General features: G+C 52.2%; 6 protein-coding genes and 1 non-coding gene across 7 annotated transcripts; 2 read left to right on the top strand and 5 right to left on the bottom strand.

The window, feature by feature from the left end:
• Positions 1 to 85: 85 nt before the first annotated feature.
• Positions 86 to 6,859, bottom strand: UHO2_01950 (uncharacterized protein; the record flags this gene model as incomplete). Its single annotated transcript, XM_041559387.1, has 2 exons — positions 86 to 6,435; positions 6,544 to 6,859. The coding sequence occupies 2 exons, from the start codon at positions 6,857 to 6,859 to the stop codon at positions 86 to 88; spliced, it is 6,666 nt and encodes a 2,221-aa protein (XP_041415321.1).
• Positions 6,860 to 8,192: 1,333 nt separating this feature from the next.
• UHO2_01949 (uncharacterized protein) lies at positions 8,193 to 9,212 on the top strand (the record flags this gene model as incomplete). Its single annotated transcript, XM_041559386.1, has 1 exon — positions 8,193 to 9,212. The coding sequence occupies one exon, from the start codon at positions 8,193 to 8,195 to the stop codon at positions 9,210 to 9,212; it is 1,020 nt and encodes a 339-aa protein (XP_041415320.1).
• A 376-nt stretch (positions 9,213 to 9,588) lies between these two features.
• On the bottom strand, positions 9,589 to 9,703 carry UHO2_10244. The gene has a single exon (XR_005960752.1). It is a non-coding gene; the product is annotated as a ribosomal RNA (ribosomal RNA).
• Positions 9,704 to 10,140: 437 nt separating this feature from the next.
• UHO2_01948 (uncharacterized protein) lies at positions 10,141 to 14,220 on the bottom strand (the record flags this gene model as incomplete). Its single annotated transcript, XM_041559385.1, has 4 exons — positions 10,141 to 10,274; positions 10,312 to 10,449; positions 10,930 to 11,534; positions 11,573 to 14,220. The coding sequence occupies 4 exons, from the start codon at positions 14,218 to 14,220 to the stop codon at positions 10,141 to 10,143; spliced, it is 3,525 nt and encodes a 1,174-aa protein (XP_041415319.1).
• A 27-nt stretch (positions 14,221 to 14,247) lies between these two features.
• On the bottom strand, positions 14,248 to 15,243 carry UHO2_01947 (uncharacterized protein; the record flags this gene model as incomplete). Its single annotated transcript, XM_041559384.1, has 1 exon — positions 14,248 to 15,243. One exon carries the CDS (start codon positions 15,241 to 15,243, stop codon positions 14,248 to 14,250), a length of 996 nt encoding a protein of 331 aa, XP_041415318.1.
• Positions 15,244 to 16,547: 1,304 nt separating this feature from the next.
• Positions 16,548 to 18,005, top strand: UHO2_01946 (uncharacterized protein; the record flags this gene model as incomplete). Its single annotated transcript, XM_041559383.1, has 1 exon — positions 16,548 to 18,005. One exon carries the CDS (start codon positions 16,548 to 16,550, stop codon positions 18,003 to 18,005), a length of 1,458 nt encoding a protein of 485 aa, XP_041415317.1.
• A 393-nt stretch (positions 18,006 to 18,398) lies between these two features.
• Positions 18,399 to 19,475, bottom strand: UHO2_01945 (related to POP4 - protein involved in processing of tRNAs and rRNAs; the record flags this gene model as incomplete). The annotated part of the gene is made up of 1 exon (XM_041559382.1): positions 18,399 to 19,475. One exon carries the CDS (start codon positions 19,473 to 19,475, stop codon positions 18,399 to 18,401), a length of 1,077 nt encoding a protein of 358 aa, XP_041415316.1.
• Between the last annotated feature and the right edge of the window lie 2,260 nt (positions 19,476 to 21,735).

The following is a 21,735-nucleotide window of genomic DNA, read 5'->3' as shown; positions in this document are numbered from 1 at the left end:
TTTTACACACATAATTATTCCTGTGTGTGACTTTGTGACATTGTGAAATTTCGTTAGAGTACATGAGTGCGTCCGTGATGTGTGTTTAGTCGTCGCGATTGACCGGATCACCCGTGATGAAGACTCTCGACAGCGGCCTCCTCGTCGTGTTCTGCTTCACCCTCAACGACTTCCTACCGCTCAATGTTTCATTCGGGTTGCCCGAAAGCGTTCCATAGATGGAATCGCAGTTACGAAGGGTCGAAGGTGAAGCAGAGAATCGCGCGTTGCGTCCAATAGTTCCTCCTTCCGGTAGCACCTGCTCCTCTGCAAACGAATCTTCGTTCTCCTCTTCGCTCGCATCGAATTGCGGACGGGCAAAGAGGCGAGACTTGCTAGGAGAAGGAGAAGCATGGTTGCTCTCTCCGCCGTTAGCCCTTGCAAAGACGTTGGCGAGTTTGCGACCAGCCGCGCCGGCACGAAGCTCTTTGATCGCTTCATCCAGCTGACCTCGTCCACGGTAGGATCTGCGCCCAGCATCGGCGTGGGCGGCAGATGCGGGTGACTTCTCCGCTTTGAGAGTTCCACTGTCCACGGGCGAGGTAGACTCTGCACGGCTGCGGAAACGCGATGCAGTGGGAGTGGCGAGTTCGCTGACCGGTGTGAGTTGATCCGTTGCCTCGAGCTGCTCTTCCGCGCTCGAATGTTCGGTTTTTCCTGTACCGCCTAGTTCACTCCCCGCTGAAGGTATTGAGACGGCAGTCGCAGCAGAACCGGCAAGAGGACCGCGCACCTCGGGCCCGAACTGAGGAATACGTATACCGCCGAACACCTTCCTGCCCAGATCCTTCTTCTTCTGCTCTTCGAGCTCTGCCTTCCTGTCAGCCTGCAGGGTGTCTTCCTCGGCGCGCATCAAGGCCTGGCCGAAGCTGCTGACAAGGCCAAAGAAGTCCTCCGGTTTGGTCTGTGTAGGATCTTCTCCAAAGTAGCTCACAAGCTTGGTGAGGCTAGTCTGCACGGTAGTCCCCGCAAGCTGCAGCGCTTTGATCTGTGGACCAGATTGGCGAAGGAAGGTGGCGGTGACGTCGACGAAACGGTCGCTCTGGGAGGAGATACCGATCCGTTGGAGAGTCGCCATTTCTTGCTGCACTGCTTCATATCCCGTGATGAGCGCGGTGATGGACTGCATGATCGATTGAGTAGACAATCGCGCAGCAGCTTCCACGTACGAACAGTCATCCAGGAACCCGACGAGTGTCTTGTCCGTCTTATTGAGTACCCTCACCAAGTAGTGCAGCAAGCTAGGCGTAGCCGGGCTCGGATTCGAAGGCTTCGTATCCTTTAGCTTTAGCAAATCTCCCAACTGGAAGCCTGCCGCCTCACCTCGGAACGTCGACGAGTTCAACACATTGCCAATCGTCAACACAGTATGCAACACCGCTTTGAACTTTGCACTGCCGTTGATCTCGTCCACTGCATGTTTCAAGATTCTGAGATCCGGCTTGAGCTCCTCCAGATCCAGCTCGAACTTGCGCATGTACACCATGCATGCCAAACGCTCCGCCAATCTCGGAATACCAAGCATTTCCTTGAAGAATTGGTCAGCTTTGCTGAGCGCGCCGACATCGCCATCATAGTCACGGACGAGTTCGAGCTCTTCGGTGGTCGGCAGACAATTCTTGACACTCTTGAGATGGTCAATGGTCAATTTGTCCTCATCGCACTGAAGAATCGCTGTGCGGAGCTCTGGAAAGGAAACTTTGATGCGGGTAAGTACGATCGAGACGTTTTGGGCGCGCGTGAGATCGAGCAGCGTTGTGGGGTTTGCTTTACGGTCGTTTTGCTTAGCTTCAAGGACAGGTGCTATGGGCTTTACGCCAACTGCGAAGAGCTCGTCAAGGCGATCGATCTCGCCTGTAACATCGACAGACGTCGCAGGCAGATCGCTCCACACGGTTCGCGCAAGAGAATGAGCTGGAAGCTTATTCCAGAAGAGAGCCTTTCGCTTCTTCTTCGGGATCAGCGGCAGCGAGGGCGGCTTGGGTATACCAGACACTGCCGGTGTGCCAGGTGCACCTGGAGGAGCCGGTGGCACCATTCCGCCGGGAGGAGGTGGTGGGGGAGGGGGCGCTCCACCTGCAGCACCTGATGGTCGGGCTGGAGGAGGCGGCGGCGGCGGAGGCGGCAGCCCTCCTGACGCACTCGAGGATGGTCCTGGAGGCGGTGGTGTCATACCGAAGCCGGTAGCGGGCGGCGTACTTGCAGCAGGCGGTGGCGGCGGAGGCGGTGGTGGTGGTGGTCCAGCAGCACTGGAGTTGGCCTGTGGACCAGGACTGGCTGCAGATGCTGTCGTTCCTGCATTCGCGGTGGCGACCTGCGAAGGAAGCGTCGGTGCGGCCCTGACGACCGGACCTGCACCACCTGGCAGAGCAGGTGCACCAGGCGGACGGGGCGCTTGTCTATGAACCGGTGCAGCACCCGATGCTCCAGCCGCACTTGATCCGACTGGCTGCAACTGCAGCTGTAACAACAATGCTTGTAGCTTTGACATCTCGCTCCTGAGTTTTGCGATTTGCTTGTCCTTCTCATCGAGCTGGCTCTGCAGTGCTGCCATTTGCTCTGTCGACTCGGTCACTTCCATCGACTTGAGTGCTTTCTCCTGCAACTTTGCCATGTCGGCGCGAAGCTCGGAGATTTCGGCGTCTTTCCTGCTAAGCGCTTCGATAGTGCGGCGTGCCATCATGTCTGCCTCCATCTCAGAGTTTGCGGCAGACGACGGGCCTGTTCTGGCTTCTTGCTCCTTGTCCTTCGCCTCTGCCTCTTCTTGTGCCTGAGCGATGCCGTTCTGGAAACGGCCGTACACGGCTTCGAGTGCACGCTTCAAGTACTTGATCTCGCGCTCCTTGGCTTCGACATTGGCTTCGGCGCCGGCGAGCTGCTCCTTGTGACGTGCGATCTCGTCCATAAGATTGGTCCACTGTCGATTCCGCTCGAGGCGATCCTTTTTGGCGCCATCATCGCCTGCGGTGCGCTCGTTGGAACGAGCAGCGGAGGAAAGGCGATCCAACTCTGCTTGAAGCTCAATGACCTGCTTCTCTTTGGCCACCAAGCGTTGGATGACACCTGCAAAGCTTTCTTTGTCGCCACGTTTGGGAAGCGTCGAAGGTGCGCCCGCAGGAGCGCTGTCAGAGTCACCAGAGTCCTTGCGTAGCGCCGCTGCACCGGGCAGACTTCGTAGCGTGATGACCTCGGCTGTTTGCTCATTTAGCTTGGTCCTGAGTTTGGCCTTGTCGTCGCTGAGCTCCTCGACCTTGGCACGTAGACCTTCGAGCTCTTCAATGAAGCTGCTTGGGACTGTACTTGTGTCGCTCATCCTGTTGGCCTTGATCATGGCCTGCTTGCCGACGAGGTGCTGGATGTTGGCAAGGTAGGATCGCATGAAGCTTCGCCAACCCTCATCGAAGTCAGCAACATGGACCGACTGCTCTAAGTACTTTTCCACGACGAACAACAGATCCGTCTTGAACTGGTGGTCGATGTCGCGATCGAGAATACTGGAGGTATGGCGCAAAATTGAGATCATGATCGGGTATAGGTCCTCGTGGGCGTCCTGTGACCTACGAAGGATTTCGCCTGCTTCGCCCAGGTCCGACATGCCATCGTGGCTGCGCTCGCGGTTGCGATCTGACAGGTGCAGCGCTCGATCATGCAGTTCATCCTGATCCTCCTGCTTCTCCTCGACGTAGACCTGGATCTGAGTTGCAAGGCTTTCGGGTGGGTCGATGTATCGCAGAGACACAAGCACTTCGTTGAGACCACGACGAGCGAGCTCGTCGCGGAGCGAAACTCTTTCCTCGAGATCCTCAGGACTGTTTGTGATTGCGTTGACGAGCACCATAGCTGCTGCCTTGTACTCCCACTCGATAGCCTCGTTTGCATCAGCGTCGTCAACATCGACCGAAGTGTCCCACGCTTCACTGAGCGATTCGCTTGAAGCGTTTGGCTTCAGATCATCGACGAGGAAGGCAAAGCGGAAACGCTCGCCAGTCACGACCTTGAGCTCCGACAGCGCTCCACACACCATCCGGTGTCCATCTTCAAGCGACAGCACGCACAACGCCGCTAGGACGTCGGCGACTTGGAGGCGCAGCTTGTAAGAGGATGAACGGAGAGCGAAAGCAATACAATTGACCAAGTTGGGTTGTTCTAGCACCTTTTCGAAGCCAAGCTCGATGTTCATCAGTGTGCGCAAGCACTTGACCGCTTCGAGTAGAATTGCATCGGACATCTCTTTGCGTTCGGCCTGCTTACCTTGCTTGTTGCTGTTGAGGCTGTTGACGATGCCATCTGCTTCTATCTGCATAATCTGCTCTAGCGCTCCAAGGCCATCGCATTGAAGGAAGCTGTCGATCCATGAGAGCTTGGCACTGCTGAGTGTGACACGTAACGAGAGCAGATGCTTGAAGAGATCTTTGCGGCTCCGCTTGCCGTCCTTCAATTTGGAGATGTGGCCCAAAGCTGCGTTCTGTTCATTGCCAACGCCTGCTTCGTTGGAGCCACCGGTTGCCGAAAGGGTACTGCCTCCACCCCACCAGCTGCTCCATAAGCTTGCGGTGATGCCAGTACTGCTTCCGGTGTGATTGGCCCTGATGGTGTTGGTGTGTTCGCCGTTGTGGTGCACCTTTGAATCCATCGATCCGAGCGACCCAGTCTCAGACAACACAGTAGTAGGGCGTGTGCTGCTGCTGCCTTGGCTCGACACATCGCCAGAGAGACTCGCTCGAGGACTAGCTCCGCCATCGACATCCTTTGCAGTTCCAGGACCGAAGCCCTGTGTCTCGTGTGTTGCCCACGTAGCGATGCTGGAGATACTGAAACGGTTTGACCAGCCAGAAGGGAGGACCGAACTGCGACCCATCGTCTCTGAATTGTTGCTGAGCGTCGGTGACACAGGCTTGTCGACTTGTTGAGACATGGAACTGCGTGGCTTGGAGGGCGTCGATGTTCTGGCGGCCTCATTCTGGCTGATCAGGAAACGCTTGCGATCGTCTGGCAGAGCCAGCATGGCCGAGCGGCTCGTGCCCTTGATGCCGAGATCCTGCATCAGCTTTTCAAACCGGTTTGCAAGATCTTGTGGACTATCGAGGTCGTCTGGTGCCGGAGAAAGTTGGTGTAGAGATCCCAGGGAAGGCGATCGAGAAACGATGCTGCCGTCAGTTTCCAGTTCCAGAGGTCCGCTGACGCTGAAGGTCTTGCCGCTTCTTCCCACGGTGCCTGGTATCCGGCGGACATTCTGGTTCGTCGGTGTTTCCGGCATGTCTGCGATGCCGTTACCCACGCCTTGGGTTGTGGGGGACGAGGGCTCGCCATTTCCACCAATCCAGCCTTCAAACATCCTGCTGAGTCGTGCTGTGGCCGAAGGGGTCTGATGACGGCGCCCCTTCGGAAGGTTGATGGTCGATTCTTTACCCTTTGGCGAACCGATACCCAGATCTTCCTGTCCCTGGCCGTTTCCAGGCAGGGAGACGTCCGGTCGAGAGGGTGTTGCCGGTTTGCTGCCCTTGAGTGTGCCCTCTGCTTCTTTCTCGTTATCCTCACCTGAGAAGTGGGTGGAGGAAAGCTCCATAGAGAGAGCGTCAAGATCTGCGTCGCCTGTGGTGCGTGATGCCTTCGCTGAGTTCTTTGGCGCGGGAGAGAAGGCAGCTGGGAGCAGAGCAGCAGTGGCTTTGCTGACACTCGCCGATCCCCACAAGCCAAGCATGCCGGATTTGGCGCCGGACTGCTTCGTCGGAGATGTAGACAATGCTGGTTGACTGGAATCGGAGCCCATACCTGGAGCTGGTGTGGTTCCGCTTGAGCCTTGACGACGAGCATGCTTGGAGAATCCTTGAGCCACGGTACCGAGCTTGGACAGCCAGCTGGCACTGATGGTGAACATTAGCACTGGATCCGGCGAGTCCAGATTGCGCAGCAGCTGAGGCAAGGGGCTGGACTCTGGGAGCGGAGCAGGAGGGGGCACGGGAGCCGGTGCCGAAGCAGGAGTGGAAGGAAGCGGCGCCAGAGCGTAGACGACACGAGCCGACTTGCTACCTTGGAGTACTACCCTACGAATGCCGAGCTCTTCGCAAACGGCCTCCACCACCTCCGCTACAGACGAGCCATGACCGCTTGCTCCTGGAATTGTGGCATCGGCTGGCAGGAACCAAGTCCTCTGGTCCCAACCATCGTAGATTTCGGGAACATGACCGAAGCGAAGGCGCACTTTGAGCCCGGGCGCTCCGCACACGAGCCGAAGACGTGGTGTATGGAGGTGGGAGGAGAGCAGGAAGTCGGAGAAGGCCGTTGAAGATGACAAATCAGCGACCGGATTGTCTTGGTCTTCTTGGTCTGCGTGCTTGGCACCGTTGGCGAGATTTCGTAGAAAGGCAAATACACCACTTTGTAAGGGGACTAAGCCTGAGGATCATTGCAAAAGGAAAGGATAGGAAAAGAGACGAAAGCACCTGACTGTCAGTCAGATGAAGACCACAGGCGCATCAAAAGGGTTGTTGTCACCGCACTTACCATCATCAATAGTCCTTAGTTGTTCCTCCGTCCATTCGCGGTTTGGCTCTGACACTTGGACGGCTTGGATACCCCATAGTTGCCCCTGGTGGTCTATGAGCCACTTTTCCGAGCTCTCGAAATCGTTCGAGGCCGCGGAAGACCAGAGCCGAAAATATGATCCAAAAGCCGCTGTAAGATGTCTAGCGTTAGTCAAATCTGTTAGAAGTGCGACGATGAGGTCCTGCACGGTGGTCGCGGCTGAGGAAGGTACGGAAGCGGAGAGAATGGCAGCATTGCCCGGTAACAGGACCTGTAGCAGCTCGCGGCCCGCCATCGTACCAGAACACTGTCGGCAGCGTTCGTCTAAGTTGAAAGTCGAGTTAAGTGAGTGTGCCTGATGTATCGAGAAGGTCTAGACGTCGTAAGGACTAGAGATCTCGCAGAGCGACGGTGTCTTGGTCAGGACTTCAAGATGCTTGTTAGAGATGAGTTGCTCGTCGCTCTGAAGGTGAAAATGAAGTCGTCCCGCAGCTGGCCGACGGGGGCTGTAGGTATGATCGTAAGGAAGGCTTTCGGTAGAGTCGTGGTGTCCCAAGCTGCCGGTGGCAGTCGTAGGTGGTCGAGTCGGTCGTGAGGATGGTGGAGTCAAGACGCTGACATGCTGATCTAGATTGTAATCTCGAGCAGAACTCTGACCCTTGACCCTTGGATAGCAATCTAGCTTCTTGCCTGGCTCGGTGTTGCCGTGAAGCATAAAATAATTCAGAAAAGCAGGGCTCGGCCAGCTGAAACATACACGCTCGCTTCCATCAGCCTTTGCGACAATCATGTTCAAGTTTTCGTCGGCTGTTCTTCGTTCAGAATGGCTGAGGATCACATTCTCGTGCTCAAGCCACGACTATTCGATGTCGTGAGCATGATAGTAGCAGCGCATCATAGTAGTAGCAGCAAACCTTTCAATGACAGTGTATGTCAAAATGATCAACTGCAGGTACAAAGAAATTGTTCTGGTACATTTCTAGTCGTTTCGAGACCTTAATAATTTAAGAAGTAGTCACTTGTCCATCACCGGCTCGATGTCAACCTTTCAACAGCATCCGATTGACATCGCTACATTGCTAGCCCTTTCGATGACCTCCAGCCACATCAATGACTTGCTTGAGCATAGCGGGATAGAGTGACAGAGCGGGTTGATGGAAAGGAAATGACCTGAACAGGGCAAACGAGAAAAGCCACAAACCTCCACTAACTTATCGACCTTCAGGCGGCACACCAGTCTCGGAAGCAGTGTTGCTTTCTTTTCCAGGGTTCAGCTGTGTGTTTTTTTTGTTTTTTTTTTTTTTTTTTTTTTTTTTTTTCCACAAAGCCCCTGTCTCGCACTCGCGTTACAGCTCTCTCACGCGTAAAATAACCTTTCTCGTACGAGTCATTTCTGAACGTTGCCATCACGTGAAGAGAGGCTTAGAAGAAAGGTCAGGTTTAGTCAGTCAATCGAGCGAGCTTGCTTCGAGACTTTTTGCAGTGGCAGACAGACACTTCCGAGATCTTGTAGCTGACAGTCTGACGATCCTCTTCATCACCTCAACCCGAAACGATCTACCACCTACTCCTCCACGTTCAGGACGGTCTCGTAACGGCAACTAGCACAGAGCTGCTAACTTCGCATCATGCCGCGACGAATCTCATCACAAGTTCCACAGACCGTCTCTAGGTTACTCGAGTCGGGCTTCCTCAAGCAACCTCCCGTATGGTTCGAGGCCGTCATCAACCACCCTCCCGTCACGGTGCCTGCTCGTCACCCCATCAAGCGACCCGACGAAGATCTCCCGCCTCGCTTGCGCTCTTCTGCGCAAACTGCGATCGCAAAGGTCGGCTCCTCGTCTAAAGCTGCCTCCAAGTCGCAGCAGATTTACGGCCGCGATACTACTAACTCGAAGAAAAAGTCACGCGCATTGACACCAAAGCTCACACCAAAGGCTATCGTCTACGATGAAGACAAGATTCGACAGCGATTCTTCCATGACCACCCATGGGAAGCTTACAGACCCAAAACACTTGTCGAGATGAGCGATGAGGTAGGAAGTGAAGCAAGAGTACACGGCGACCCGAAGAGATTGCGTTCGTACGGTCGCAATCCCAGTGTCGAGGATTTTGTCGCATGCACAATGGTCGCGCACCGTCAAGGTGGTCTTTCATTGTCACAGGCGTACCACAACACGCTTTCATCTTATCACGGATTGAAGGCCGAGCACGAACACGCAACACGCTATGCTGCTCTAGAGGCCAAGTACTACGGTGCTGATCTTGGCAAGTCCGAGACACAGCGAGGATTCGAGAAGGAGGACAAGGCACTCGAGACGTGGGCAGCATGGGCTGCTGGAGGAATGGCAACGGGTGATGCCGCCAACGCAGCAGCTGATTGGCAACAGACAAAAGCGGTAAGAGTCAAGCGTACCGACCAGACTTTCACTTCGGGAGATGCTTATCTCGAGGCTGCCAAGGCATTCAAGGAAGGAAAGATCAGCTCGGATCGATTGGCAAGCAGTGCGGAGGCCGCAATCAACAGACGAGTGTTACTAGCAACTGGCAACGGTGTCAACTTTGCACCTGAGCCAGCCGATGATTTCTTGGGCCTGGCACGTTCAACCATCCGCACATCAGAAACTCCAACAAGTGAAGCGCAGTGATATCGTCGTCGAAAGTACTGCAATACATACATATGCAATGCTTTGACAGTACTTCTTGCTCGGTTCGTCGTTTATACTATGTAATGTTTCGTGGATCTACAACAGCAAGCTCGCTTTCAATACTCCTGTCTGAGGCTCACATACGTCCTGAGCTCAAAATGAGACTTCATGCTTCCACCTCGTGCCGCTCACAAGACTCCAACTGTCAGCGGATTGTGACCTGGGAAGGACAGAGATAGATAGTGTTGTGAGATCTCATTTGAAGATCGATTTGCAAAAGTTGATATGATTCGGCAAAAAAAACATTCAAAAATGCAGGCCAAAGAATATGAAAGAAAAAAAAAAAAAAAAAAAAAAAAAGAAAAAAAGGAAAGAAAAACTGCAGCACCTAGGATTCCCGCGTGGTCCCCCACCGCAGTACTGACTAGGCGATACCTTGCTTAACTTCGCAGATCGGACGGGATGCGGTGCTTTCAAGGTTCTATGGCCGCAGATGTTGAGGATAACTCATTAAAAATGGATAACTCATCAAAAATAGATAACCTATCAAAAATAGATAACCTGTTTCCAAGAATCACTATTCATGCACTGGACTGTTCATTGGCCTTCCGATCATGTTGCTCTGAGCAGTGGGATGGAGATGCGTATACTATTCAAACCTGATTGGATCGACATATCAAGTAGCTCCAAGTGAAGAGCGTCAAGGTGTTCCGATGTTTTGGATGCGGGAACAAGATGCTTCTTTCGGGAAGGCAAGGACAAGTCTTGGCTAGATAGAATTTGCGAACAAGCGGATCAGCGTGGAGACGGGGCTTGTCGTCAGGGTCCCACTACCGGCTAGATCCTTGCCAATCCTCTGGAACATCCTGCTACCGTACATCTGTCCCATTATCAACGTGCCAGTGTTGATCGGGAAGCCTAAGAGGACTTACAAGGCTCGAAATGTAGCGAGAGGCGAGCTCGGCGTTGATCCTGCTCGGAGTTGGAGGGAAGCAAACCGTTCTTGACGAAGCCGAGGCTGCTCGGTCTCCGTGCCGAAAGCAATGAACGAGCCAAGACTGACTCCATCAGTCAGAGCGGAAAACAGTGTGGACCACACAACCTGAGACGCAGTCGGCCTTCTCGATGCGATGCACCACCAGGACTTGTGGTTGCTTGAAGGTTGTGCAGCCATCGAGCAGAAAAGAGGAGCTCGCAAGCTGCATTGCACCGCACTGTTCGCGAAACTTACCTTCTGCTACGTCATCACAAGCAAAGCAGCCTTCTCGTCTTGACTGGCCTCTTTCCTGTAACCAGGGAGGGGCCTCATTCTCAAAGAAGGAGGGCAAAGCGAAAAGAAAGCTCGAAACTACCAGAGTGAGGTGTCTACGGAATTCCGTTGGGCTTGGCCTTGCTGCGAGAAACTCGAGAAATAAAAGTTTAGCAGAAGGGCGGTGTTGGTCTCTGGAAAGGTGAGCCGGCACACAGGCGTGGAACGGTTGAAATGAAGATAACAATTAATATACGGCGTTATCGGGGTCACGATCAGACTCCCTTTACCACAGCCGTATGTTCTATGTAATGCTTAGTTTTCATGATGTGAGACTGAATGACAAACACATATATATACTCCATTCACTGCTCTGGTCCTATTCGAGGCAGGATGTGTCTCTTCATTTGTACTCCTGTGTTGCTATGATACCGGGTGCCACTGTGCTGTCACCATGACAACAATTACGTACCTCATTGTACTTCTCGCTTACGTGAGCCTCCCGTGTCTCAATGTCTCGGCCGTAACATGTGCATCTTACTTGAGATGCCGACGCATCTTCAACTCCCCCCTTCGGCGGGATCTCCAGTCCTATCATCCTAGCCAATCGTGAGGTGTTAAGACCCTGTAAGGGTTTTGTCAAGACATCTGCAACGTTGTTTGCCGTTCCGACATATTTGATTTCCACATCGCCCTCTTGTACGTGATCGCGAACGAAATGATACCGTGTGTCGATGTGCTTTAACTTCCAATGTTTGGCTGGATCTTTACTCACCTGTATGCACCCCTGGCTATCTGTGTATAGTACGGGCCGAACGTCCGTGGTCTCCAAATCCCGGAGCAAATATGAGAAGAATAAGGTTTCTCGTACCGCTTCGGAAGCGGCGACAAACTCTGCTTCGACTGCCGACAATGCCACACACTTCTGAACGTGTGATTTCCAACTCACTGGACACCCATATACATATGTTATCGACCCCGAGGTGCTTCTTCGTCCATTTGTGGGGTCGGATGCCCAGTTTGCGTCGGTATACTCGTTACCGGTGTATCCGAGTGCTCGTTTGTCTCCCCTCCTAGGTGCAACTGATATTCGTTCGTTTGGTTCAGGTACTTTACCACGTGGATGGCTGCCTTCCATGCACTGTCGATCGGGATCGACATATATCGCGCCAATACGCCGACGGCAAAGGCAATATCTGGTCGGGCTGTGTTGGAGACCCATAATAGTTGGCCGACCAATTCTTGATACTTCTTTGCTCGCTGAGGTTCACATCTCTCGCCTCCGGCAACGTTCGCTACACTCAGCATGGGTACCCAAGATTTCTCGTTTGCTCCTCCTAACCATTTGTTCACCATTTCCTTGATGTATGCCGTTAGACCCAGAGATATCCTCCTCCGTCTTCTATCACGTGTGATCTTGATACCCAGAAATTCTTTGACCCTTCCATTGTCTTGCGTCTCCCATTTGTCCATGATCTCTCGCTTTGCGCGATCTACTTCATCACGACTGGGTGATGTTATTAGCATGTCGTCCACGTATGCTGTGATGATCGTGATCTTGTCGCCTGTCCCTCTTGAGTATAGGCATGGTGCGCTCGGCATGCAATGGAATCCGATCGTCCGGAGATGTGAGTCTAACTCAATGTTCCATTCTCGGCCCGATTGTTTCAGACCGTACAGTCCTTTCACTACCTTCAACACTTTTCCGGGTGGCATTTCGATTCCTACTGGGGGCTTGAGGTATACATCATGGTGTATAGTGGAGTTCAGGTACGCTTGCTTTACATCGATAGAATCCATTTCCCAATCTCGTACTGCTGCGACAGCGATCACCCCTCGAATGGATTGGATGGGTGCTACTGGTGCGAAGACCTCTGTATAGTCGATGCCCTCGCGTTGAGTGAAACCTCGTGCCACGAGCCGGGCTTTGAACTTTGTCGGCACGAGGTTTGCATCGGTTTTGATCTTGAGTACCCAACGTGTGTCGACAGTATTTGCACCCTTTGGGAGGTCGACTATCTCCCATGTGCCCATCGCCTCCAATCCATCCAGCTCCTTTCGCATGGCCTCCTCCCAGTGTTTTCTGTCCTTTCCACTCATTGCTTCATGTATGGTTGGGTCCAGGTTCTTTCTCCATTCCGGTCGCGTCGCTACGAGTCCATAGAATTCGCTGTCAATTTGAGTTTCGGCGATTGGTCCTTGTTCCATCACCTCCGCTGTTCCTTCGCTTAATCTTTCTTCCGAATCTGTCTCCATATCCATGTATTCTCGTAGTGGCTCTTCATCTGTTTCGTCGAATATATTTTCTTTATTGTATCCTAGATCTTCGAAATTTTCCTCTGTCATCATCATTGGGGGTGCCTTTGTGTCAACCGGTCGCCACTCTGTTCTGTCTGACCAGCACTTTGATTCCATGAATTTTGCTGAGTTGCTCCAGAAGATGTTCGGATTGTAGTCCGGGCTGTAGAAGAGCCAGCCCTTCCTTTCTAGACTGTACCCTAAGAAAATGGATGCGACGGCTCGCTGGTCCAGTTTCTTGTTGTCCCGTTTAACTTTGGGTACGTTTACCCATGCCAGACAACCAAACACTCGTAGGAGCTTTAAAGCTCGTTCCGGCGACTTGCCAAACATCGCTTGATAAGGGAATTCATTATCAACGCTCGGAGTGAGGTTTATTTTGAACGCCGCAGCTCTGATCGCGTATGGCCAGAACTTCTTCGGTAGTCTCCTCTGCATTAGCAACGTTCTCATCTTCTCTCCAAGGGTCCTGTTCATTCTTTCTACCTGTCCATTTTGTTTGCTGTTGTACCCTACGGTGGTTTGCCACTCTATGCCCTTTTCTAACGACCATTCTAATGCATCATTGCTTTTCCATTCCGTTCCTTGATCGGATCGGATCGCTTTTAGCTTCCGATCCGTCTGTGTCTCCAGGAACGAAACAATCCTTTTGAGTTGCATAAAGGCATGACTCTTTCGTGTCAATGGCTGTGCATACACATACTTGCTATGATCGTCGACCAGCACCAACGTGCATGTGTACTCCGTCACGTGGGACGAGTCTATTATTAGATCGACGTGGATAAGATCCAGGGGCCCTACGGCTCTTTCGCCGCTACCTTTCCCCATCCGAGCGCTTGTGCTCTTGGATCGTACGCACTGCTCACACGTCAGAGCGGTGTTTGGATCCAATTTCATGGTATGCTTATCCTTTAACTTGGTTGTGATCGCCTTAGCTTTATCTCTTCCTGGGTGCCCGAGACGCTCATGCCATAGTTGTTGTTTTGAAACTTTCGGCTCATTCTCAATATGCTCGAACTCCTCATCAACACCTTCAAACAATGGTGCTGATGTGGCCATCGCGCTTTCTTGCCATGTGTCGCCTCGGAACTCCAGAAGTCCTCGCTCGCGATTCTTTGCAATCTTAAGTGTCATGCCGTTTGTTAGAAAAATTTGGCCGCCGGTTGTGTCCAATATCACTCGTGCTCCTTCATCCGTTAATGAATTTGTTGACAGAAGGTTAACATTAAGGTGCTTTACATACAATACATTTTGCAGAGAGATTTCCCCGTAATCTGTTGATATGCTTGCATCTCCTATAGCTGCCGCTTCCAAGACCTCGCTTCCGGCGGTAATTATCCGCTTTCGGCAAGTTCTCGGGTGGATGAGCATGCTGTAGTCGTTCACCATATGGTAACTCGCCCCCGAGTCCAAGATCCAATGAGCTGTTTCTTTTGTGTTCGAGGGGTCCTGCCATTTCATTGGGAGGGTGAGGGAGCACCACGCTTCCTATTTAGGTTCAGCGAGGGGGGAGTCCTTGGGAATGGTAACCAAGGCGTCGCATTGACTGATACCATGTCCCGGTCGCTTGCAGACCCAGCATCGGATTCGGCGTGACTTGCTTGCGTTCCTCGAGCTCGCGTGGCTGTTGTCGGCTTCGGCTTCGGTCTCTCCGGCCCGTTCGTTTTGATCGTCGTTGCCGGCGGTTCTAGCACTGGCTTGTCGAGGGTCGATCCTTTGTGCGGGGACGCTCTCGACAGCGGTCTGCCGGATGCTTAGTGCGGTGGCAAGGGCGTTGAAATCGATTTGATGGACGGTGGCAACCGTCTCCTTGTACACCGGATGCCGGATCGTGCATTTCTGCAGAGCCGAGAACAATGTATCATCGGCGAATGGTTTGCCGAGGAGGCTGCTTTCGGTTTGTATGGACCGGATCTCTTGAATTAGCTTTCTGGCGTCCGAGTTAAACATCTTTGTATCGTTGAGTTGCGAGATAAGCGCAAGTCTGTGAGACGTCTTGGTGGCTTCATTCGTGAGACCGTTTTCGATCTTTCTCCACACTTGGTTGAAAGTAAGGTACTCCTTGATTACATCTAGAACGAGGTAATTTACATTGTGTTCTCCGGTAGTGTCGATTGTTCCACGCAGGGCGTTGATTAAAGCATCGTCGAGGGAGCGGCTCCATTTCGGGTGTTTCTTGTCGTACGTTCCCTCGAGATGTTTCATCGCATGAGGCACGGATCGGAGGAAAGATTTCACGTGGGCGCTCCAGCTATGATAGTTTCGTGACGTGAGCTTTGGCACGGGTTCGAGGAGCTTTGCTAGGGTGCGAAAGTTATATCGCTTGTCACCATCATCAAAGTCGGAGTCGGAATCGGTGTCTTCGTCGGCTTCATCATTGATGGCCTCCGGCTCGTTCTCGCTCGTGGCATTATTATCGACCCGAACCTGGGTGTTCTTGCCTTTTCTGCCTCCTTTGGTCCTCGTTTCGGTGTCTTCTACCATGGTTGTCGGCGAGTTTCGGTTAGCTCGGTGATAGCTTCTTCAGACTCTTAATCAAATGAAGATAACAATTAATATACGGCGTTATCGGGGTCACGATCAGACTCCCTTTACCACAGCCGTATGTTCTATGTAATGCTTAGTTTTCATGATGTGAGACTGAATGACAAACACATATATATACTCCATTCACTGCTCTGGTCCTATTCGAGGCAGGATGTGTCTCTTCATTTGTACTCCTGTGTTGCTATGATACCGGGTGCCACTGTGCTGTCACCATGACAACAATTACGTACCTCATTGTACTTCTCGCTTACGTGAGCCTCCCGTGTCTCAATGTCTCGGCCGTAACATGTGCATCTTACTTGAGATGCCGACGCATCTTCAACTGGTTGCCTGGGTGCAGCTGAGAAGCAAACACGCGTTTGGGCTTGCGCGGCTGCATGCAAACATGCCAGCACACCACGATTTTGGCATCTTTGCTGTAGGCTGCTTATTCGACACACTTCTGGCTGGTCAGAGTATGTTACCAGTCATCCCCTTGAGCCCATGCAAGTGCATGTGTGTTGCGTTCTGAGAAGGACTTGGCAAGACTTGATATCCAAACAGGTCACCTTCCACTCCTCTTTGCCCTGCTTTGGCTGGTGCAAAGCAACACTGTGGGAGACTCTGCTCACGCCTCTCTGCCTCTCTGCCTCTCTGCCTCTCTGCCTCTCTGCCTCTCTGCCTCTCTGCCTCTCTGCCTCCCTGCCTCTCTCTCTCACACACTCTCTCTAGCGCCGTGCATATGCTGTTCCCCCCTTTTGTCCAATCGTGGGTCGCTTGGCTACCCCCTGAACTCGACAGAGATGAAGCGGAGGCCTCTTCGCCCACCATCAGCCACGCTCGTTTTCAGTTGCTTCACTAAAGGCGTCCACGGCGTCTTTGCGGGTCGAGATGGGAGCAGTCTGAAGCTGCGTTCAAGTCTTGTTCTCGGATCTCCCCTTCATCGCGGTTCTGCGTTTGAATCCCTTTTATCGCTTCATCCGAACAGCTCTCCCTGCCCTTGTTTCCTTTCTTTCTTCATCCCCCATCCCCCCATCTTCCTTCTCTTCCCCCGTCTCACCCCTTGTCTCGGTTCTCCGTCTCATAACATTCACCGACAGGCCCAATTGCAGTCGAGACATTGCGACTCGCTGCCACCCACAGTCTTTACTGCCTTTCCCTTTCGATTTCCCCCTTAAAGGCCTCCGTCTCTTGACGTTTCAGATTCTCTTCCCCTCTCTTTGTCCCTTTGCGTATCACGACCACCCGCATAGAACTTCGCGATGCGTCTCACCGCCCTCACTGTTGGAGCCATGGCTCTTGCCGCTCCTCTGGTCTCCGCCGCCGTTCGCCACGAGCGAGGACTTGTCGACCCTGCTGAGCACCCCGCTGGTCACCTTTTCAACAAGCGCGCTGAGCGTCACAGCATCACCAAGCGTCAGCTCGCCAACGTCTCCAAGAACGGCATGCCTTACCCCCCCGCTGGCGCCGATCCTCCCCCTGCCAGCTCGCTTCCCAAAGCTTGGGTTGACCGTTACAACGAGAAGAAGGCCGCTGGTCTCGTCCCCAACATTCCTCCCTCCATCACTGACCCCAACACCCGCGCCACTGTCTACCCTGCCGGCACCGACATGACCAATGTCTGCTCCTGGACCGTGCAAAAGTGTGACACTGGCGATATTTGGTTGGCCCCGGACAACTACGTCTCCATCACTTTCGACGACGGTCCCACTCCTCAGTCGTCTGAGCTCATCAGCTACCTTCAGGCTCAGCGTCAGAGCGCCACTCACTTCCTCATCGGCAGTGCCATCGTCTGGAACCCCACCGCCATGGACGAGTACGTCAAAGCCGACCCACCCATGCATCTTGGTATTCATACCTGGTCACACACCCTTCAGACTGGTAAGACCGACCTCGAAATCCTTGGTGACCTTGGCTGGACCATGCAGATCATCTACGATCTGACTGGATCCGTCCCCATGTACTGGCGCCCTCCCGAGGGTGACGTCGACGCCCGTGTCCGTGCCATTGCCACCCAGGTCCTCGGTCTCCAGACCGTCATGTGGAACAAGGACGCCGACGACTGGTGTCTCCGCCAGGGTAACGGCACTGCTCAGCTGGAGACCTGCACCACTGGTGTTGGTGCTACCAAACAGGGTGTCATCCGCGAGATGACCAGCTGGGCTACTGACAGCAACCGTACTGGTTTCATCTCGCTCGAGCACGAGACCACCGACCAGGCCATCGATGCCTTCAAGTCCTACCACCGCGCTCTTAAGGCCAACAACTGGAACGTCGGCGCTGTTCCCGAACTCCAGGGCTTGCCTTACTACCAGAACCAGTGGAACCTCACCTCGAAGAAGGAGCCCGTCGACAGTATTCTCCCCACTCGTGAGCCAATCAACGTTGTTCACTCTGACGCTCCTCGTGGCAGCTCCCGTGCTCCTGACACCGGTGCCTTCGCCAACCTCGACGGCAGCGGTGCCAGCGCTCAGGCTTCTTCTTCTGCCGCTGCCTCTGCTTCCACTGGCTCCAGTGGCTCCAGCGGATCCCGCGGCTCCAGCGGCTCCAGCGGCTCCAGTGGCTCTAAGGCTTCCAGCTCCGGAAGCTCTGGTAGCTCCTCCGGCAGCAGCAGCAGCACTTCCTCTCAGTCTTCCAAGTCGGGTGCTTCCAACCTCATCGCTGGTGCTTCCACTGTTGCTTTCGGAGCCGTCGCTGCTGCCGTTGCTCTCCTTCTCTAAATTCGCATTTTGCATCTTTCACTTCCTAAAGACCGCCATTACCGGGATTTTGCTCTCCATGAATTGCATCCATTTGTTGTTGTCTGTAGACACATACATGCTTCGTGTCCCTGAACCGGCTTTCTCTTTCTAACTCTTATCGTCGCTCATTTAGTTGTGGCTGCAATTTGATTGTCCCTCTCCTCTCCGCCTTCCTCACCCTCTCACAGTTGGACGAGAGGAAGAGACAGATTGAGGAGTAGACCTTTTTTATTCACAGTGACCCAATGTGTGGTCTTTTGTCTGCACCTTCATTTGCGATTCGCTGTGCTTTGCGATGATGCTGAATGCCTTGCGTTGACCAGATTGAAAGAGTAGACTACAAATACAAGTGGGATGATGGGGTGATTGAGTTCAAAAGTCAATGGTGGGCCTAGCCTTATATTTCCGAGTAGCTCTAGATGGCAGAGTGTGCATCATATGATTGCCATGCAATTCAAAGCGTAGATGACCTGCATCTCCACCGTCTTCTCCTGTGGTTGCTAGAGGGATGTTGACAGCAAACACGGCGTTCTTCTTGGGTATAGTGCGTGTTGCATTGCCCGCTCTCGCTGCTGTCTTTTTTGGTGGGATGGCGAGAACGATGGTATGTTCCGTCTCCTTGACAACCAACCCAGACTGAGATACTAGAGAAGGGTTGGCAGCGCGTACGACCTCCACTTCTGCTCCGCATAGATCGGCTTTGATGAGTGAAGCTTGCATGGCACTGACAGTGCCAGAGGACATGGTGGTAAGGTGTTTGGGGTCAAATTGTGGGTTGGAGACGAGCTGACCTTTGCTATTCATGGCGACGATGTTGAGAAGCTGTTGAATGTAGGTTTGCCACATTTCGTGAAGAGGCTGGACAAGCTCATAGCTCATGTTGGTATCGACTTGTTCGAGACCCATACGTTTGCGTTGAGATCGGCTGAGAGGTTTCCGTGCGGTCGTGTCGACCTTTTTGGCTTGGTTTGTACGTTGTCGTGGAACCGAACGCAGACGTTTCAATTGCTTGTTCGCATCTGCTAGAAGCCGTTGCTTGCTACAAACAACTTCTTTCGTTGCCTCGTCCTCTTCGTCTGATTGCTCTGCTATTGGTCGATGTGTTGCGGGAATTACGTTTGCGGATGATGGGTACTTGGTGGAACGACCAACAGCAATCCGTAGCCTTTTGAGCTCAGACAACTCGCTCTTGACCCTTCTGCGGCGCTTGACAAGCTTCTTCTCGGCTTTTGCGCGGGCATAATCATCTGTACCACCCGTCTTGGGGCGTGCGCGGTCGAGGTTTGTAATCTGAATGCGACGATCTTGCAGTCGCTCGCGGAAGTACTGTGAAACTTGAGAGTCGGATACTTTGCTCGAGTCGAGCGTCTGACGCAGCAGTTGATGAGCTGCGCTCGAGGAGCCAGAGATAGAGCCGGAGCCGCTTGCCTCTGCGTAGTTGCTGTCCATCTGCGACGTAGACGCCAAGCCGGCACGCGGTGGTTTGATGTTCTGAAAGAAGGTGTACAATCCCATGATAGAATAAGAGGGTTCATGAAATGTCAAAAAGTCCATGACAGGGGCCGATCCAAAACTGGTTCTTGATCGCTTTCCGAGATCCGAGTTACTTCAAGGGGTCGATTCCTTCTAAACGATCTACTCGATCTTGTAAAGAAAATCCTAAAACTTTCTGAACTGATCCATAATGTTGCGGAGTGGCCGACAAGGCTGAAAGCGCCACAGAGTCCTAGATTTATCTGCATCAGAGAAAGAAGCTGTTGGAATCTGTCATTTTGAACGCAGCAAAGGAAAGTTTGTGGCAACAGCTCCATGAACAGTACTGCAGTACTCTTGTCTCAGCCAACGTGGCTATATTTGGTTACCCATCGTGATCAGAATGCCAGTTTTTCATTGTTTCTTGCTGACATATTTGAGGAGCGAACGGAAATCAATGTGACGACACCCTTCCCAGATTCGCTGTTGAATTCTTGCGTACTGCGCATTGCCCTCTGTCCATTTCCATTTTTGTTTTTGAGCTTTGTCTTCTAGACCCTCAGACCCTTGAACCCGGTCATGACTGCCCAAGCTTGGGATTCGCTCGAGTTCTGGACCCAACGTGAGAACACACCAAATGGTTCCAGATTTTCTTGAAATTGCTCTTTTCCCATGATCAGCCCTAGCGGTCAATGATAACGTTGTTATAAATTAGCAATCCAACATGATGATGCGAGGTAACATGAGACGATACAGGAGGGATCGGGCAAAGCCGATCTGGTCAAAGATCGGACAGAGCCAATCTCATCAGAGATCAGATACAACATGGTCCCACTCATTGTCAGGCATCATCATGAAGGAGGTTACACCCACATCCAGCATGTACCATCTAGATGTATATACAGTACACATGTAAACTGTCCCAAGATTTTACATGTCACCATACATCACTCTAATGCTCAATAGCTATAAGTTGTATTGCCACACTGTCTGATATTGTCTGAAAGCACTGCTTCTTCTCTCCAAGACTGTGGAATTGATATTGACATTGACTAAAAAAATTGTGCTATGAAGAAGAGCTGAAATTTTTTTATTGTGGGACAGTTTATGGAGCATGCTCCCAAATAGCAACACCACTCCATTCCTGACTTTGTGGGCTTTTGACTACAATGAAACTTGTAATGTAACTTGGTGGGCACCTTCATACACATTGAAAGTAGTGATGTGGAAAGTTTCAGCTCAATCAGATGACTGTGAGTGATCCAGCAGCACTTCCAGTCTGACACCATCATATCTATACCATCATGATGAAAACCACTCCCAAGAAGTGCCAATCAGCACTCTTTCACCTCCAAAATGGAGAATCTACCCATTCAGTTGCTGAGAAACTCAGTCTGAGCAAGTCTATGGTGTCTCACATCAGCAAAAGTGCCTCTGCTGATGCTCCAAAGTCAAAGGGGGGCCAGCTGAGAAAACTCCAGCCTCATCATGTTCACTTCCTGGACCACTATTTTGAGCTCAATTCAACGTCCATGGCCAGGAAAGCATGTCATGCACTGCAGGAGACATTTCACATCAAAGCATGCCCAATGACAGTAAGAAAAGCACTTCATTACTGTCATTACAAAGCACAAAGGTTAGTGAATAAACCAAAGCTACTCAAGAGGCATTACAAAGCACATCTCAAATTTGTGAATGAGCACAAGGACATGACTGTTGAGGATTGGAAGAATGTGGTATGGTCTGATGAGACAAAGATCAACTTCTTTGGACCAGATGGGAAGCAGTTCTGTTGGATTAAGAATGCTGGCTTCAACAGCAAGCTTGTCAGGCTGACAGTCAAGTTTGGCAGCAGCTCCATCATGTTCTGGGGCTGTATGACATGGGAAGGGGTGGGAGGTATGTGCTTGGTGCTGGGTTCAATGAATTCAGACCAATACATTGATATCTTGAATGACAAGCTTGTGAAAACAATCTCAGATTTGTGGCTTCAGCATGCATACACCAACATCACATTTCAGCAAGACAATGACCCAAAACACATGTCAAAGAAGACAACAATGTGGTTGGAAAGCAATAGCATTAAGGTTATGCAATGGCCAGTGCAGTTGCCAGACTTAAACTCGATTGAACACCTCTGGCACCATCTCAAAATGTGACTTTCATGGTATAGTACAATTGCAAAGTCCAGGGATGAACTGCTCAAGAGATGTGAAGCTGAATGGACAGCAATCAC

Source organism: Ustilago hordei (assembly GCF_900519145.1).
Source record: "Ustilago hordei strain Uho2 genome assembly, contig: UHO2_contig_03, whole genome shotgun sequence".
Classification (NCBI taxonomy): Eukaryota; Fungi; Basidiomycota; class Ustilaginomycetes; order Ustilaginales; family Ustilaginaceae; genus Ustilago; species Ustilago hordei.
This window is presented reverse-complemented; position numbering and strand designations above follow the sequence as displayed.